Source organism: Rhincodon typus, chromosome 11, assembly GCF_021869965.1.
Source record: "Rhincodon typus isolate 14 chromosome 11, sRhiTyp1.1, whole genome shotgun sequence".
Lineage (NCBI taxonomy): Eukaryota > Metazoa > Chordata > Chondrichthyes > Orectolobiformes > Rhincodontidae > Rhincodon > Rhincodon typus.
The window spans coordinates 32,632,264-32,652,378 of record NC_063342.1 but is presented as its reverse complement, the minus strand read 5'-3'; the positions used below and the strand labels follow the sequence as shown (position 1 = coordinate 32,652,378).

General features: G+C 39.8%; 1 protein-coding gene across 1 annotated transcript in view; it reads right to left on the bottom strand.

Annotated features, from left to right (window-relative positions):
* gsk3ba (glycogen synthase kinase 3 beta, genome duplicate a) overlaps nucleotides 1-20,115 on the bottom strand; it is an 80,579-nt gene that overhangs the window by 23,665 nt on the left and 36,799 nt on the right. The window contains exons 6-8 of the mRNA XM_048603085.1: nucleotides 11,585-11,691; nucleotides 8,567-8,664; nucleotides 7,736-7,831 (exon numbers count right to left, since the gene is read on the bottom strand). Coding sequence (XP_048459042.1) covers nucleotides 7,736-7,831; nucleotides 8,567-8,664; nucleotides 11,585-11,691 — 301 coding nt within the window. The remainder of the gene's footprint in view (nucleotides 1-7,735; nucleotides 7,832-8,566; nucleotides 8,665-11,584; nucleotides 11,692-20,115) is intronic.

Here is a 20,115-nt window from a genome sequence, read left to right as displayed (position 1 = left end):
TAAAATATCAAAATCTAAATTTTGACAGAGAAAAATTTATATCTTACACCATTAGCAGAGTCCTGCAAATTACCTCATTTAAAATTAAAATCCAATATAGTTGATCAGATTGCTTTGCTCAATTTACCTCATCCAAGTTTCTCTCAACCTCTGATGTTATGAACTCATGCACAATTCTCAGTTCAAGCAACTCTGGCAATTATGTGAGCGTCAAGCAGTTTTGGGGCATCTCACTTGACTTCTACATACACACAATTCAGGGTTTGCCAGATGGCTATCAAGAGTGGGAACCCAGACAACTTTCCCTTGCTAGGTTGGGGCACAGGAGGACCATGAACGAAGTATGATCAAGAACACAAGTAGTTTAACTGACATCTTAAAATTTAACTCTGCAAAATTGCATGTGAAATGAATTCAAAGACATCAGTGGCTACATTCATGTTTAATAGTGACAACTGTACTGGAAATCTCTTCTTTTTTTGAAATTTACAGCATAAGACTGGCTCTCTCTTCACCACTTTCGCAGATTTAATTTCATGCTTTTAGTTCTTGGAAGGCCGAACAACTCAGCTTGGGACATCAGCGTAACAGTTCCGTAACACAGCATTTATTTTCAACTGCTTCAATGATTTCCCCTACCTACCACATACCAACAAAAAAAAACTCAGAATTGAGATGCTCTGATGACTACACAATTTTTGCCCATTATCGTTATCCTTGTTTATTGTGGGGTTTGGGGTGAATCTGCAGAGTAGTCACCCCCACCAGAGATGTAACTGGATCAGTTACATGAGTATTGGAACTCGAAGAGCAGGTCAGAGACCATGAATTCTGCAGCAAGTGAACAGCCCTTCAAGTTCTCAGAAACCAAGGGTGCAATGGCAACTTTCGACTTACCTGGATGGGTGAGGGTCCAACAATGTGACATTTGACATGATCCAGGATAACAGTGCGGCAGACTGACACCCCACCTTAAACAGACACACTCTCCACTAATAACGGATTTTGACTGCAGCATGTACCAACAAAATGCAAAACACCACCTCACCAAGATTCCTTTGACTGCAAATTACTAAATTCACAAAACTACCACCTAGTAGGACAAAGACAGCATACATATAGGAACACTGCCACTCACTAGTTTCTCCCCAGATCTCTTACCATTCTGATTTGGAACAATATTAGACTTGTTTCATTGTCAATGGATTAAATCCTTCTTCCTTAACTGCACCATGGGAGTACCTTCACTACAAATACTGTGGCATTTCAAGAACACAGCTCACCATTTGCTGTTCAAAAGCAATTAGGTTTGGGCAATAAGTACTGATCTTGTCAATGATGCCCACCATCCCATGACCAATTAAAACAACAAAATTTTGTACAATATTGTCTTTCAAGAACTCTTCTAGCTTACATCAGCATATTTTTGAGGAAAGTCAAGATAAGTTGAGAAAACTTGCAAATTCATTGATAAACTACTTCAAACATCATATTCTTAACATGGATATGTTAACTATCCCACAAGTGATTAAATATTAAATCACAGGTATGGTCTTCCTCATCCCTACATTACAATCAACTCCCACATTCGAACGAACAGCCATACATGTGAGCGGTAAGACACTGGAGTGATATTTTTGCTGAGATTGGCATTAACATAATATACATTTTTAATTACTTCCTTGTAACTCCCATCACTCAGCTCTCTTCAGTTCTTAACTCCATCTTCCTCCACATCCATTCCTGAGAAGTGTGCTTCCCATAAATTACTTATAATTGCACATTCAAACTACCAGTTATCTAGTCTGTGGCTTTTCATTCACCAGATTATTCTAAGCGACCAATCTTTCAATGTTTATGGGCCTGTAGTACCCGTCCTCCTTTCCTAGCTGCTACGTTAGCTCATAACAACTGTTTCTTTCTCAGAATGTGTCTTTTTCCCTGCTACAATACATAACCATAATCGTAAGGACTAATTACAACTCAAACTACAGTGATGCATTTCACATTTCAACTTGTTTGCAAACTTGAATACAGTTGTCTGCATCATTCACTTACAATGTATTTCCTCACCTGTCCAATAGAGTACAACTTTACCTGGTTCCATTCTTACCCAAGTAAATTTACCACAACAACTTTCCTTCCTGTAACTGCATTGCTTTCTCTGGAGTCCATCAAGGATCACTGCTTGGACACATTTTTTTTTTTTTTATTTGCAAGCTGTCATTTGGTAAGAAGACCCAAAAACAGAACACCGATGACAATTAGCTCTGACAGACTCTCTAATGTACTAAAATTTGCTCCAAATAAATGCAGGGAAGATGAACGCCATTGTTTTTAGCCCCAACTATTCCCTAGCACCTTGCTTATGATGTTAAAGGCACTACATTAATGCAAACTATTACGATCTTAGACCACATCACCAAATTTTATATTATCAGTAACTTACATGACCAGTAACAGAGATTCGAGGTACTTAAGGTAATGCCACAATTCCAGGATTTTGAAAACAATAAAAACTTCACTATATAATCTCATTAAAAACTTTTAAAAAAATACTTCCTGGCAAAATGGATTTCATACTTTCCCACATCTTACTACATTTGCTAGGTCTTTGCTTACTCACTTTACATATTCTACACCCCTTTGCAGCTTCCATGCCTCACAACTCATTTTCCAACCAACCACTGTTGTCAGCAAATTTATCAACCATACCTTTGATCCCTTCATCCAAGTCATTTCTATGAATTGTAAGAAGTTGAAGCTCCAATAATGGTGACTGTGGAATACCACACATCATATTTTGCCAATCATAAAAGACCTACTCTCATCCCTTCTCAGTTTCATAATTTGCAAGCTCATCTTCTATCTTGGCCAATGGGTTACCTTCACACTATGGAACTTTTCTGCAATTATCTTTGGTGTGGCAAATATTGCCTGTGGACTTGTTTCACCTTTGCCCTCTGGTGCATTCAACTATTAATGTACATGACTTCTTCCAAGTCCCCAAGCTTTCTTCAGCTCTAATCCCAACATTTAGCTGTATTTAACAGCTCCAAAGACTTGTCCTGACTTTCAAATGCACTGAGCTATCAAACAACTTGGGGTCTACTTCCTGAGCCCCAACTACACAGAACCACCAGCCTTCTTAGTACAGTTTAACAGTGGCACCTTTCAAAGTTTTGGCAAAGATCTGTAGCTCGGGTTGTGGGTAAGGTTGTTGACTTGCTCGCTGAGTTGGCTTGTTTTCGTTCAAACGTTTTGTCACCATGCTAGGTGACATCATCAGTGGAGCCTCTGATGAAGCAATGTTATTCTACTCCACTTGGAATTTATACTGTTTGGTCCATTATGGCGAGAAGTGGCACCTTTCAGCTGACTTCTAGCTCTCACTCACCATTTCCAAATGACTGTAACCCTTGAATGGTTTTGAGTGATCTATTTAAAACCTTGTATCAAGTCCCAACTTTGTTCTAGGCAGTACCGAAACTAGTATGAAGCAGTCAATGTAGCAACCCCAACACTGTTCCCTGAATGTAAATTTTCAGAGGTTGCAGGCTTATACTGTACTAACGAATGAAAAATTAACATTCCATTAAAATGCTGTTTTTATTGGTACAGGGCTAAAGGAAGTTTCTAGTTTAAATTCTTTTCACCTGATCAGGTGTACCCTAGAACTCTGTGGGAAATTAGGGAAGTGATTGCTGGGGCCCTTGCTGAGATGTGGGTCATCGATAGCCACAGGTGAGGCGTCGGAAGACGAAGTTGGCTAACACGGTGCCACTATTTAAGGAAAAGTCAGGGAACTATAGACTGGTGAGCATGGCATTAGCGGTGGGCAATTTGTTGGAGGGAATCCTGAGAGACAGAATTTACATATATTTGGAAAGGCAAGGACTGATTAGGGATAGTCAACATGGCTTTGTGCATGGGAAATAGCGTCTCACTAACTTGAGATATTTTTCTGAAGAAGGGTCTAGGCCCGAAGCTTCAGCCTTCCTGCTCCTCTGATGATGCTTGGCCTGCTGTGTTCATCCAGCTCTACGCCTTATTATCTCAGATTCTCCAGCATCTGCAGTTCCTACTATCTCTCACTAACTTGATGGAGTTTTTTAAAGTAACAAAGAGGATTGATGAGGGCAGAGTGGTGGATGTGATCTATATGGACTTTGGTATGGCGTTTGAGAAGGTTCCTCATGGTAGACTGATCAGCATGATTAGATCACATGGAATAGAGGGAGAACTAACCATTTGGATACAGAACTGGCTGGAAGGTAGACGACACGGGGTGGTGGTGGAGGGTTGCTTTTCAGACAGGAGGCCTGTGACCAGCGGTGTGCCGCAAGGCTTGGTGCTGGGTCCACTGCTTTTCATCATTTACATAAATTATTTGGATGTGAACATAAGAGATATGGTTAGTAAGTTTGCAGATGACACCAAAATGAGAGGTGTAGTGGATAATGAAGAAGATTACCTCAGAGTGCAACGAGACCTTGATCAGATGGGCCAACGCGCTGAGGAGCAGCTAATGGAATTTAATTTAGATAAATGTCTGGTGCTGCATTTTGGAAAGGCAAATCAGGGCAGGACTTATACACTTAATGGTAAGGTCCTGGGGAGTATTGCTGAAAGTGGAATCTCATGTAAGTAGGATAATGAAGGAGTTTGGAATGCTTGTCTTTATTGGTCAGTACATTGAATATAGAATTTAGGAGGTGTTGCTAAACAAAGAGACCTCGGAGTGCAGGTTCATAGTTTCCTGAAAGTGGAGTCACAGATAGATAGGATAGTGAAGGCAGTGTTTGGTATGCTTGCCTTCATTGGTCAGTGCACGGAGTACAGGAGTTGGGAGATCATGTTGCATCTGTACGGGAGATTGGTTAGGCCACTACTGGAGCACAGTGTGCAATTCTGGTCTCCCTGCTATAGGAAGGATGTTATGAGGCTTGGAAAGGGTTCAGAAAAGATTCACATGGATGTTGCCAGGGTTGGAGAGGCTGAATAGGTTGGGATTATTTTCCCTGGAGCAGAGGCTGAGGGGTGACTTTATAGAGGTTTATAAGATCATATGGGGCATGGATAGGGTAAATAGACAAGGTATTTCCCCCAGGGTGGGGGAGTCCAAAATTAGATGGCATAGGTTTAAGGTGAGAGGGGAAAGATTTAAAATGGACCCAAGGGGCAACTTTTTCATGCAGAGGGTGGTGTGTGCGTATGGAATGAGCTCCCAGAGGAAGTGGTGGAGGCTGTTACAACTGCAACATTTAAAAGGGCATCTGGATGGGTATATGAATAGGAAGGGTTTAAAGGGATATGGGCCAAATGCTGGCAAATGGGACTAGATTTATCTGGGATACCTGGTTGGCATGGATAAGTTGGACTGAAGGGTCTCTTTCCATACTGTACATCTCTATGACTCTTGAATTAGTGGAATTCTGCTGAGGATAAAAAGTTTGAATCCAAGGAGGAATTTGAAGGAATCTCATTAAATAAAGCTGGAAGTATTAGGGCACTTGACACTCACATGAGAGCATATGTGTGACCATTGAATGTTTATGGGATTCAACTTGGCTGCACTGCTCCCAATCTTACTGTTGTATGTAGAATGCATTCTACTGTTTATCTCAATTTTTGAAAGTGAGACACATCATGGAAACTAACCAAGCAACGGTAGGATATCAACTGGGCAGAAAAATACAACGATCAAAGATAAAACTGGGTTATCCAGAAAGCTAAAAGGCATGTGGAGGTTGAACTACATACAAAGAATAAGAAAACCATATCCAAGAGAATTTCCCAAGCTGAAATGCCTATATCTAATGCGCAAATCGCTGATTAAGTTCAAATAGACCTGATACAAACTTTGGGTTTAATTTCTAGATTTCTTTCATGGGCATGAATATAAAACAATTGCTCTTGCCATCCTGAAGAGCATCAGCATTCAATGCGGGCAAAATAAACATTAGGTCAAATGACAGATTGAACCTGAAGCAGAAGGTTACATGTCATTTCTCATTCAGTGCTTTGAGTTCTTGGAGAACTTACAACAATTCAGTAGAACATCATGCCACCAGGAACCTTTGTATATTTATGGAAAATTGTTTTCAAGTTAAGCATAACTGCTAGTTTGATACAAATCAAGGATTTGCAAGAATAACCAGTTTATGTGAAAGCTTTATGTCTCATAAGGAGCAATTAATTATTTATTCTCAAGATCACATTACAAAATAATGTCTAGTTACATGAGGAATTTGCTTGGTCTATCATAAAATAGTCAAAACTTGAAAATTTTAGCTTTTGGACTTCTCTAGAAAAGTGCAATATATTCTCAGTGAACAATTAGAAGACCTCAAATTCAGAGGTGCATATTTTATTGGAAGTTACTGACAGCTGGGGTGATTAGACTAGAAATCAGATTTCAGCCCCTATATGTATTGTTCTATGTCAACATGCAGTTGCAAGACACTGAAGACATTTAGCTTGACACTTCTAATAGACAACATTAAATAACAGCCATATAATCTGGTGTCAAAGCTGCACATGTACAATCAAGAAAAGGACTGTTTAAAACAAATACAATAAAAAATTTGAAAAAGTTATAAGAAATAAATAATGAGAATAGCATATATTCATTTTAAAGGTCATGAAGCATCAATACTATTTCAGTAAATGAACCACAAAGCAATCAGAAACAAGACTTTTGGATGATTTAGCTGAAGTCATGTACATTATTTGAATAATCAGACAGTACTTATCAGTAAGACCTGAAGTCTTTTTTATTTCTGACCTCACCTTACTCATTTTTCCAATATTGTAGCAACATGAGTGAGATGCTTTTCTCTGGATCACCACTTTGTTCATGAATTACTGACTCACTTGTTTCCCTTTGCTCAACTTCAAATGGACACATTCATATTCACAAAAACTCTCATTTGCTCGTTCCAACTCCCCTATACTTGTCTCATTTTCTCAATGTCTTCCCTCAGACTGAGTATCTTACTTATCTCTTCTATGCATTCGCATGTCAATTGATCAAACAGCAAGTCATCCGTTCATACACAATAAGCTGACATATTCATTCTGCAATTATTCAAAATTATCTTCTTTTACCGATGAGACCAACTATATACATAATCTTTTGGTGGATTCACTCAGTGGTCTGGAGCACAGTCAGGATTTCATAATTTTTTTCAGTCTGTCCTGTGGTCTGATGAACTTCCTAGTACTGACCCAATAGTGAAAACTTTCAGTACAATGAACATAAAATTCTTCAAGTTGTTTTCAAAAGCTCAATGTGCAATGATCAGCAACTGAAAATGCTTTTAATGCTGCAGTTTCACAGATTACTGCCAATCTAGTGTTAGTATGAATTTATTAGAATAAAAACCGCTCAACAGAAAAACAAATCTGGTTCATTACCAATTTATCTTTCAAGAACTAATGGCTGAGAGATACATTTACCGTATCAATATTTGAAAAATGTTAATGCTTAATGAAAATTCTCTTATTAATCATATCAGGCAGGAAAAAGAACTAGCAACTAAAACATAGGTTTATATTACTTGGAGAGGTTTTCTTAAAAACTATTTTTTGGGTCAATAAAATTTATGATAGTTTCTATTGTCAGATTGCCAAATGTCAGTAATAAAAATTAACCCCAACAGGGCTTGTTACTAGTTCCTGGCCTAATGAATAAGACTTGGTTTCACTGTCAAAAGAATATTGTTTTCTTTACCTTAGTCCAAGGATGTGCCTTGATCTGAGGGAATTTGAACTCGGTGTAGTTGGGATTCATCTCTCTGATTTGCTCTCTTGTTGGCGTTCCCAGGACCTAGAAACAAATGTAGTAAAATCTCACGTATTGTACAATCAGATGAATATTATACACAAATACAATTCATTAGATGATACATTACCAAAGTGTACATTATTGTTCAACACATCCTCAAATATTTGCATATGAAAATTGGTCACCAAGATATAATGCTACAGTATTCAATAATTGTCTACAGGGATGTTAGGCTATCAACCATAGGGATGGCCCCATTCTTTGAAATAAGTTCAATCATGTACAAATAGCTAGATCAGAAAGTTGGGATCATCTACAGATTATCTCATGGCCATTTTGGACATGAGCAACTGACTGAAATGCATTAAAAGCTCAGTTCTTAGCAGAAAAATAAGTTGCCTGCAATGACACAATTGAATAGAACATAATTTAAACCATTTTCACAAAGAGTACATCCACATGCATGAAATAAATCATTGATGCAAAGGCAATTGAGAACTACCTCAAGGCTCCAAGTGGTATCATATTAAGAAAAACTGAATGAAATAACAGAAAATGTTTTTAAACAAGTGACAAGCAGTGAATGCATCCGTCAAATTGAATAATCAGATAATTGCAGAAATGCATTGTAATGAGTTTAATGTCATCCTTTCTTTGTTGAAGCACTATAATGGAGTAGGCTGTCGATAAGGGCGCGTATAGGGGTAAACTGATGAAACAAACCATTTAGAAATTAGCACATAAAAGACTGAAGTATTTAGAGAAATGGGATTATACCTTTATAATTTCTACCAGCTGATCAACACCACTGTCACCAGGGAAGATGGGCTGTCCTAGCAATAGCTCTGCTAACACACAGCCAGCTGACCATACATCTACAAATATGAAATCAAGATAAGCGGTTAATTTTCACAGCAGTACTACAAAAGCATTTTTTTTGGAAGGGGATCACAATCAATATTAGATTCACTCTGAAGTTTAGTGCTAAATTGATATCACATTGCACACTTTCATAAATTTACTATTCCAGATAGTTTTAACAGTGGAGAGCAATTGAATAATTAAGAATTAAGCAGCTCTATTACATTAAACTTAGGCTAAAGACAAGATCTAGAAGGAAAAAATGTGATGCTGTTTAACTCATTTCCAAAGCAAGTACAGAGATTCACACTCCAAAATCTCCATCTGAAAACTAGATGGAAAATAAGTCACTAATCTAAAACATGGCTTATTTTCTTGCCACATAATGTTTCAGAATTCTCTCTTCACTGTCAAGCATTCATCAAATGGCAGAAGTACCTACTTGTGCATCATTTATTTCAAATGCAAACAGCATTAGCTACCAAGCTAGTAAACACTCTAGTGAAGGAGTCTGCAGCAGTACCTAGCTCCCAAGTTATTTTTAAAAGATGGGTAATCAGCACTAGATTGATCCCCAGGCCAATGTGAAGTTTTTTCCTCATTGTATTGATTAGGCCAGTCTGAGGTACAGCAGACTGTTCCCTTTCGCTTGTAACAATACTCTGCCAAGTAATATAAAACACTTGAAATGATCAGTTTTTCCAGCTTCTGGGAGATTAAGGAAGATTGTACCAAAAAAATTCAACACTCAAAGGAGACAATGCAAGAAATCCAGAGGTAAATCTGTTGAGCTACACAGTTAAACGTGTAGACTACTTCACATCTGCACCTATGAGCAGCAGCAGATGGAATTTAATTTGGATAAATTTGGAGGCATTGCATTTTGGTAAAACAAACACAGGAAGGAATTGTACAATTAATAGTAAGGGTTTTGGGCAGTGCTGTCGAACAAGCTCAGGTACACAGTTCTTTGAAAATTGCATCACAGATAGACAGGATGGTTAAAGAAGGCATTTAGCACGCTCGCCTTCACTGCTCAGACTGAAGAGTATAGAAGTTGGGATGTTATGTCAAGGCTGCACAGGATATTAAAGAGGCCACTTTTGGAGTACTGTGTACAGTTCTGGTCACCCTGCTCTAGAAAGGATATTATTAAATTGGAGAGGGCTCAGAAAACATTGACCAGGATATTGCCAGGTCTGGAGGGTTTGAACTATAAGGATAGACAGTAAAGACTGGGACTTTCTTCATTGCAGCATGAGAGGTTGAGGGGTGACCCAAGATTTATAAAATCTTAAACGGCATTGATAAGATGAACAGCAAGTGTCTTTTCCTAGGGTAGTGGAGTTCAAAACTAGGGGGCATATTTTTAAGGTGAGAGGAGAAAGAAGAAAGGGGCAACTATTTCCACACACAGCAGTGCATATGTGGAATGAACTGCCAGAAAAATTGGTAGATGCAGGTACTGTTACAACATTCAAAAAAATGTTGGATAGATACATGAATAGGAAAGGTTGAGAGGGATATGGGCCAAATGCAGCCAAGTGGGACTAGTTTAGTTTGGGAAACTTTGTCAGCATACATGCTTTGGACCAAAAGGTCTGTCTCCATGCTGTAGGACTCTGACTCTGTAGTGTTAATCTGACAGAGGGAATACATGACTGAAAATTAGCAGTATCTTGGCTATGGTTGAGTCAAGCCTCCTTGATCTTTCATAACCGTTCATTAAATCCCTCATCAGGCTGAATTTCCACTAACAAAACTGGTCACACTCCAACTCTCAAACCTAGTTGTTCCAGGTTCAAACAATGCAACCAGATTTCCAAATTCGAAAAGGTATTCTTAAGGTACTTAATTAAAAATTGCTCAAAAAGGCACTGCATTTTATTTCTATGAATAGATTTTTATTGCACAAGTCACATCCAAAATTGAAAACTTCATCCAAATGCAGGTTTCACAAACATTCAGTGTCTGATGTCCATGAAAGATGATTAAAAGAAGTGAATGTTAAAATAGCAAAGTGCATAGTCTGGGTTTAGCATTTTGCTTGGGCTCCGATTAGTTATGCCGATTTCCATCTGTTTCAAGTTTGGGCATAACCCAATAACATTGGAGGAGATTTGAACTTAACAATATTGGAAAAAATGACCATATCATTGGCACATTTTCAGGTTTAACCTCTGAGGTGTACCTAGGGAGACATCACACAGCCCGAGTGTTACTGGTTTGTTAGATTATAGTACTTTTACATGCTGCTGTTTGCATGGTAGGTTTGAAAACACGGTGTTTGAAAAATTGTGTGTGTCAATTGGATATAACATAAATTCTTCCGCATTTTCCATTGTCAATTTATTCCCTCTACTGGACCTGTACAAACACAGATTCATGCAAATCCCCAAAAAGCCAGAAAATTGTGTTAGAATCAGACCTACAAGTATAAGATCGCATACTGAAACTAGCCCCATTAGTTCTACAATAACAGCCTCAAATCACTATAAATTAATTTCCATCTTAGTGTACGCTAAAGGGAACTCACTTGGACATAAACCATTTTTTGAAAACACATACAGTAGCGTTTTTGACTTTGAAAAAAATTGACTAAAATGACTTATTGATTCATTGATGAGCAAATTCACAATCCTGAATTTTAAAACCAGCATAATGAGCAGGGCTCTTGTGCAACAAAAGCTTTTCACTGCTCATACGTTAAGTTATGAGCAATGTCTCATTGCATAAGTGCTTTGAACTAACACTCCTAAGAATGAATCAGTTTCAAAAAGGCGTGTAGAATGAAGTATGAGTAACACAGGAAATCGACAGCAACTGCGACGTCAAAATTTTTAAGGCTAGCTGTTGCAGAGATCTGATCAAACATGCAGACCAACAAAGCACCTGATAACTTTCAAAATACTAAAAACAACAAAAAAAACTCACCTATACTGGAGGTATAATCTGTGGCACCAAAGATCAACTCCGGTGCCCTGTAGTACCGTGAGCAGATATAAGAAACATTCGGTTCACCACGCACCAACTGTTTTGCACTGAAATAAAATAAATTAGAAAGTAAATATTCTGTATGAATGAATATTTTAAAGTTATCAAAAAGTAATTTAAAGTCTAACTGTGAGACTTGAAAATTAATTTATTTCAGTAGCTGCAAATTAATGCAAACATGTACAAACATTCAGCACTGAAATGCACATTATGAAATAAGAGAGCTTGAAATGAGATTTTGGGGCTCAATATTTCAGCTATTTCACTGTTGTTCCAAATCTACAAATTTAAAACTCAAACAATTTCATTTCAGACTTTGAAACGTGAACACACTTTTCTACACCAGGTGGCATACTAGATTGCAGATGGCCCTGTGTGTAGCAGGACAGCAAGAGCTGTCAAAGGCCATAAGTAAAATGTTCAACTACAGCATGGCCTAATACTGATTAAGTTGTAGCTAACTTCTGCATGTACAGTTTTGGAGAGGAATAGGTTTCACAGGAAAAAGCAAAAATGAATTATAGTGCTTTCCAAACTCTCTAATTTGATACAAAATCTAGGCACTTGAATCTTAAAATGCCCTTTCAGCAACCAATTTAACCAAATATTTGCAAAAGAAAAAAAAAGGGAAATGGGGGAGAAAAGTGCAAGAGAGAAAGTCATGAGGTTTCTGTAGTCAACAATTTCTGTTAAAAACGACATCAATCTTTTCACAGCGATTGATCCTGCTCCTGCCCAGAGATATTGGTCACTATTTCTTACACTCATCTGACTGGCTGACAATTGCGTTACACTTGCCCATCATAGTCCTATTCTAATAGAGAATCAATATAAAGTCAAAATCCATTAGATGGTGAAAATCTGAAATAGAAAATACAAGAAATTATCTTGACTAGGATGAGAAATGAAGGCACATGGTATTGAATTCAGCAGCACCTACACTTGTGCATTGGACTAGAGCTGTCAGGTCCTATCTTCAGACCTGCCAGGTCCTATCTTCAGACCTGCCACATCAAATATGAAGAATGGTGGACAATTGAAGAACAGGAGATGGTTGCACAAACATCCTGTTCTAAACAATGAGAAACCTATTTGCACGAGAGCCAAAGACAACACTAAAGCATTTGCAATCGACTTTGACCGGAAAGGATAATCCATCCTGGTCTTCTCCGGAGCTCCCGAGCATCACAAAATACCAGTCTTCTGCTCATTTAACTCGGTTCACATATTAATGAAACGATGGGGAACACTGGAGTTTAGTGAGAGGGAGGACCTGAAGTAAATCTGTAGAATTAGAAAAACGCTGTTTGAGAAATTGATGGGATTAAAGGCTGTTAAATCCCCAGGGCCTGATAATCTACATCCCAGACTACTTAAGGAAGTGGCCCTAGAAACAGTGGATGCATTGGCACTCATCTTCCAAAATTCTTTAGCTAACATAGCTAAAGTAGCCCCCTATTTAAAAAGGGGCATAGAGAAAAAACCACAAATTATAGACCAGTGAGTCAGATGTCAGTAGTGGACAAGATGCTAGAGACCATTATCAAGGATTTTATAGCAGAGCACTTAGAAAACTGTGATGGCATCAGACACAGTCAGCATTAATTTACAAAAGGAAAATCATGCTTGACACATCTACTGGAATTCTTCAAGGATGTACCTCGTAAAGTTGATCCATGGGGCCACAGGATGTGGTCTATTTGGACGTTTAAAAGGCTTTTGACAGAGTCCCACCTAAGATTTTAATGTGTAAAACTAAAGTGCATGGGACTGGGGACGGTGCATTGAGATGGATAAAAAAAATGGTTAGCAGACAGGAGAAGCCGTAGAAATAAACGGGTCTTTTTTTCTGAATGGCAGGCACAGAGTAGTGGAATACAACAGGGATTAGTACTAGGTTCCCAGCTATTCACAATATATGTTATGATTTAGATGAGGGAACTAAATGTAATATCTCAAAATTTGCAGATGGCACAAAGCTGGGTGGAAGTGAGAGCTGTAAGGAAGGTGCAGAAATGTTGCAGTGTGATTTGGACAAGCTGAGTCAGTGGGCAGATATAGTATAATTTGGATAAGTGTAAAGTTATTCACTTTGGTAGCAAAAGCAGGAAGGCAAATTATTATTCGAATAGCTGTAAATTAAGAAGGGAATATTCAACAAGCCCTGTGCACTCTCGTGCAACAGTGGCCGAAGGTGAATATGCAGGTGCAGCAGATAGTAAAGGCGGCAAATTGTATCTTTGCCTTCATAGTGAGAGAATTTGAGTACAGGAGCAAAGATATCTGACTGCAGTTACACAGGGAATTGGGGATGCCACATGTGGAATCCGGTGTACAGTTTTGGTCTCCTTATTGGAGGTTTACCAAATGGATTCCTGGGATGGCAGGACTGACGTATGAGGAGAGATTGAGTCAGTTAGGACTGTATTCACTGGAGCTTAGAAGAATGAGGGAGTGGATCTCAAACCTATAAAATTCAAACACAACCAAATAGGTTAGATACAGGAAGGATGCTCCTGATGGTGGAGGAGTCCAGAACGGGATGAGGGGTTAAATGTTTTAAGACTGAGATGAGGAGAAATTTCTTCACCCAGAGATTGGTGAGCCTACAATATACACTGTCACAGAAAGTGTCGAGGCCAAAATATTGTGTGTTTTCAAGGAGGAGGTGGATATTTAGCTCATGGTGAAAAGGGATCAAGGGGTAATTGTGGACAGCAGGGTAGGATATTGATCTTGATCAGTCATGATAATACTGAATGGAATACTACTGCTCCTATCTTGTGTGACTGTATATCAAGAAGTGGCTGAGCACACTGCATACAGCAAAACTTACGGGCCTTGCACCACCTCAGTTGCAGCACTGACCACTTACAATCAGAGTTAGTAGCATCTCAGCTGTTTAATACAGCTGCAACACTGGCATCTACCCATTAAAGTGGAAAATTTCCTAGCTTACTCCTGTTCACAAAAAGGTTGGAAAAATCCAATCCGGTTGATTACTGTTCCAACACTCTACTCTCTATCATCAGTAAAGTGATGGAAAAGAATTATCAGATCTATCAATGGGTATTTATACTGCAATAACTTGATTAATTGATTGATTGATTTATTGTCAAGAGTACTGAAGTACAGTGAAAAGCTTTGTTTATAAGCAGTACAGACAGATCACAGCAGCAAAGAATATATAGATCAAAAATACTTACAGGCATACAGGTTACATTGCAGGTTACATTATTTGAGGCTAGAGTCCATTCAAAAGTCTGATAACGGCCAGAAAGAAGCTGTTCCTTGCTGATGGGTATGCAGTTTGAGTTCTACCAGGACTACCTGGCTACAGCCTTGCCTCAAAGATGGAACAAATAACAGTTCTAATAGTGATACGGGCAACACGTGACAAAGTACAGAATCAAGGAGTCCTAGCAAAATGGATATGAATGGGAATTCGGTGAACATTCTCAGCTGGCTAGAGTCATATCTAGTATAAAAGGAAGATATCTATGGCGCTGTAGATAAATCACCCGAGCTCCAAAACATTGCTGCTGGGCCTAAACACCTTCAACTGCTGCAAAAAACAAAAGAACAAAGAACAGTACAGCACCGGAACAGGCCCTTCAACTCACCAAGACTGTGCCATCACATGATGCCTTTAAAAACCTTTCGCCTCTATGCAGTCTATATCCTACTATTCCCTTCTTATTCACACACCTGTCAAGATGCCTCTCAACCATTGCTATTGTAGCCGCCTCCACCACCAGCTCTGGCAGTGCATTTCAGGCACTTATCAATCTATGTAGAAAAAAAGACTTGCCTCACATCTCCTTCAAACTTATCCCATTTATACCGTAAACCTATGTCCACTAGTAAATGACATTTCTACCCTGGGAAAAAGACTCTGACTAACCATTTTATCCATGCCTCTCAATTTTGTACGCTTCTATCAGGTTGCCCCTCATCTTTTGACATTCAAGTGAAAGCAAAGTTTGTCCAATCTCTCTGCATAGCTAATACCTTACAAACCAGGCAACATTCTAGTAAGCCATTTCTGCAACCTCTCCAAAGCGTCCACATCCATTTGGTAGTGTGGTGATCAGAACTGCACACAATATACCAAACGTGACCTAAAGTTCCATACAGCTGCAACATGATTTGCTAATTTTTATTGTGCCCTGACCGACGAAGGCAAATATGCTGTATGCATTCTTGACTACCTCATCCACTTGTTTCTCCACTTTCAGGAAACTATGGACGTGTACACCTTGATCCCTCTGTACGTCAATGCCACTAACAGTCCTGCCATTTACTGTATATTTCCTTCCTGCATTAGACCTCCCAAAATGCAGCACCTCATTTGTCTGGATTAAACTCCATCTGCGAATTCTCTGCCCAAGTTTCCAGCCTAATTGTATCCTGCTGTATCATCTGGCAATCCTCCTCACCAACCATAGCTCATTCAATCTTTGTGTCACTCGCAAACTTACTGATCAGGCCATCTATATTCTCCTCCAAACTATCTACACACACACACAGACAGACACACACAAGAACACCAGGTCAGAGTTCCAGACAGAAAAACACCCTTCCACCACTACTCTATGACTAAGCCAGTTCTATATCCATCTTATCAGCTCACCCTAGATTCCACGTGACTTCTCTCATCATAAGGTTAAAAGTAGAGATGTTCACTAGTGCTCAGGCTGATTTACAACTCCATAGATAATGAAGCAGTCTGTGATCTCACGCAGCAAGATTGGATCAACACTCAGCTTGGTCTGATAAGTGGCAAATAATATTCATACCACATGACTAATAGGCATCTGTTCTTGACAATGAATTCCATTACCATTCCTGATAACGATGATGCTGACAGTAGGGCTGAGTTTGCAAGGATCACCATTGGCCAAAAATGTAACTGGACCAGCCATGAAAATACAGTGGTTACAAGAATGAGTCAGAGACTGTGTCAACAGTGTGAAGTTGGAGGAACACAGCAGATCAGAGGAGCAGGCAAGTCAACTCTTTGGGTTTACACCCTTCATCAATAAGTAACTTGCCAATCTAACCCAAACAGTCAACAGCATGGTTGAGAACTCTCCATTTATCTAGAGGAGAATAGATCTAACAGCAATAGCTCAATACAATTGGGCAAAGCATCCAATTTCTCATTTGTATTCACAGAGGAAAAATTCACTGCAGATGGGGACTTCAGCTGGCTTAGGTGAGATTCTAAAGAATGTTAGAATTAATAAAGGAGGAGCTCCCAGGCTGCTATGGGTGGCATGGCAGGAGATTACTGGGGCTGTGGAAAATATATTTAATATTTTGCTGGCTACAGGTGAAGTGCCAGATGACTGAAAGATAGCTAATGTGATTCCTTTGTTCAAGAAGGGCACCAGGGATAAGCCAGGTAATTACAGATCAGTTAGTCTGACAAGTGGTCAGAAAATTATTGGGAACAAAAACTGAAGGAAAGGATTAATCAATACACGGAAAAGCAGGGACTGATCAAGGATAGCTGATTTGTTAGAGGGACATCCTGTCTGACTAATTTAATTGACTGTTTTTTGAAAAAAGTGACTAAATATATTGATGAGGGTAGTGCAGTTGATGCAGTCTGCATGGACTTCAATAAGGTCTTTGACAGGATCTCACATGGACGCATGATCCAAAAGGCAAGACCCCATGGACTCCAAGGCAAACTGGCAAACTGAATGCAAAATTGGCTTGCAAATAGGAGGCAAATGGTGATGGTGGAGGATAGTTTTTGAAATTGGAAGCCTGTGACAAGCGGTGTACCACAGATTTCGCTGATTTTATATACATTACTGACTTGGATGTGAGCATAGAGGTAATATTAGCAAGTTTACAGATGGTACAAAAATTGGTGGTGTTGACGAATGAGGCGGATGGTCTTAGGCTACGGTCTCACATCAAGCACATGGTAAACTGGATAGAGCAATGGCATATAGAATTTAGTTCAGATAAATGCAAGGTGATATATTTTGGGAGGTCTAATACAGATAAGATATACACAATGAGTGGAAGGTCCCTAGAAAGTATGGAGGAACAAAGGGACCTTGATGTACAAGTTCTTAGATCCCCAAAGGTATCAGCACAGGCAAACAGTGTGTGAAGGCAGCATTTGGGATGCTTGCCATCATTAGCCAGGGCACAGAATACATGAACAAGGAAATCTTGTTACAATTTTATAAAACATTGGTCATAACACAGCTGGAGCACTGCGCGCACAGTCAATATTGGACAGACACGATTACACTGGAGAAGGAGCAGAGGAGATTGACTACGATGTTGCCTGGGATGAACAGTCTCAGTTGAGGACTGATTAGGCTGTGTTTGTTTTCATTGGAGCAGAGGAGGCTGAGAAGTTATCTGATTGAGGTATACAAAATCTTGAAAGGCATAGGCAGTAGATTGCAAGAATCTCTTCCCCATTTCTAAGAACAGAGGGCATAAGTTTAAGGCTAGCAATAAGTGATTTAGAGGTAATCTGACGAAAATCTTTTTCACCCAGCAGATGACAGACATATGGAATGTGCTGCCTGAGAAGGTGGTGGAGGCAAGTACACTTGCAACATTTAAGAAGCAACTGGATGAGTACTTAAAATGCCAAGGCATAGTAGGCTATGGATCAAGTGCAGGTAAATGGAATTAGTGTAGTTTGGTGTTTATTGGTCACCAAAGACACGGTGGGGTGAAGGGCCTGTTTCTATGCTGTATGACTCTATCACGTCACCTTAAACATTCATTTCCACCAACATCAACACACCCACATCCCAGCAGTTGGTACCATCTACAAAATACAGTGTGGCAACTCACCAAGATTCCTCAATGTCACCTTGCAAGTCTGTGACCTCTCTCTCAGAAGAACAAGGGCAAAAGGAGCATGGGAACATCACACCCTCCAAGGTGCGCACCATTCCAACTTGCAAACATATCGCTGATCCTTCACTGTCATGGGTCAAAGGGCACCTTTCTCAACAATGCATACAGAAGCTGCAGTGGTTTAAGGATTCTTGCTCAGCATCAACTTCTAGAGGGAAATGAATGTTAGCCTGGCCAGTGATACTCACATCCTGGAAACCAATTTACAAAAAACACAGCTGTGCACTCAACTGATGAAATAATGTGGCCAGACAAACTTCCCTTGATCCAAAGCAGGTTAAGTGATATTTTTAAATCAACCTGTTCAGATGTGCTACGCCACACCTCTACAGCAGGTGGTACTTGGTCCCAAATCTTCTGGCCCAGATGTACGGACAATACCACTGTGCCACAACAGCCTTCAAGGGCAATGTATGTACTGTGTGTTACAGAAACCATGAGTCACCTTCTACATTGGTTTCAATTCTCTACCTACAAAGTATGAGCCACAATTACCAAGATATATCTGAAGATAGTAGCTGCAGTCAACCTGTTGATATTTTCAATTTCCAACTGAAAGCTATAAAAACTTGGAATAAAAACAGAAGTTGCTGGAAAAGCTCAGCAGGTCTGGCAGCATCCGTGAAAAAAAAAAATCAGAGTTAACGTTTCAGGTCCAGTGACCCTTCCTCAGAAGGGACGGCAGCTGAGGAAATGTTGGTTTATATGCAGAAAGTAGGGAGGGGGAGTAAACGATAGGATACAGCCCGAAGAGAAAGAACAGTTGGATAGACAAAGGGGTTGATAATGATCTGGTTAGGAGGCTGAATAAAGTTGTTAATGGGGACAGTTAGTGAGTAACGATAGGTAGTGTGTAATGGCAGGCTGTGATAACAAGGCCTGGGTGTGTGGGGTAGGGGGCTAGGACATGGGAGAGTTTAGGCTCCAAAATTACTGAACGTGATATTGAGTCCAGAGGGCTGCAGGGTCCACAAGCAGAAAATGAGGTTTGTTTTTCCAGCTTGCATTGAGCTTCGCTGTAACAATGCAGCAAGCCAGACACAGATGTTGGCCAGGGAACAGGGTGGTGTGTTAAAGTGGTAGGCAACAGGTAGCTCAGGGTTTTTTTGCCAGCAGAATGTAGATGTTCTACAAAGCGGTCACTCAATCTGCACTTTGTTTCCCCAGTGTAGAGGAGACCACATTGTGAACAGCGAATGCAGTAAATTAGATTCTGGGAACAGCAGGTGAATTGTTGCTTCACCTGGAAGGTATGTTTGAGCCCTTGAATCGTGGGGAAGGCGGAAGTAAATGGGCAGGTGTTGCACCTTCGCCAGTTGCAGGGGACGGTGCCATTGGGGTGGGGTGGGGGGGGGTGGGGGTGGGCGTGGTGTTGAGAGTGAAGGAAGAGTGCACCAGGGTGTTCCGGAGGGAACAGTCTCTGCAGAAGACAGACAAGGGAGGGGAGAGGAATGTGCGCGTGATGGTAGCATCTCGGTGAAGGTGATGGAAATGGCGTTTGATGATCTTCTGGATTTGGATGCTGGTGGGATGGTATGTAAGGACAAGGGGAACCATATTGCTTTTGT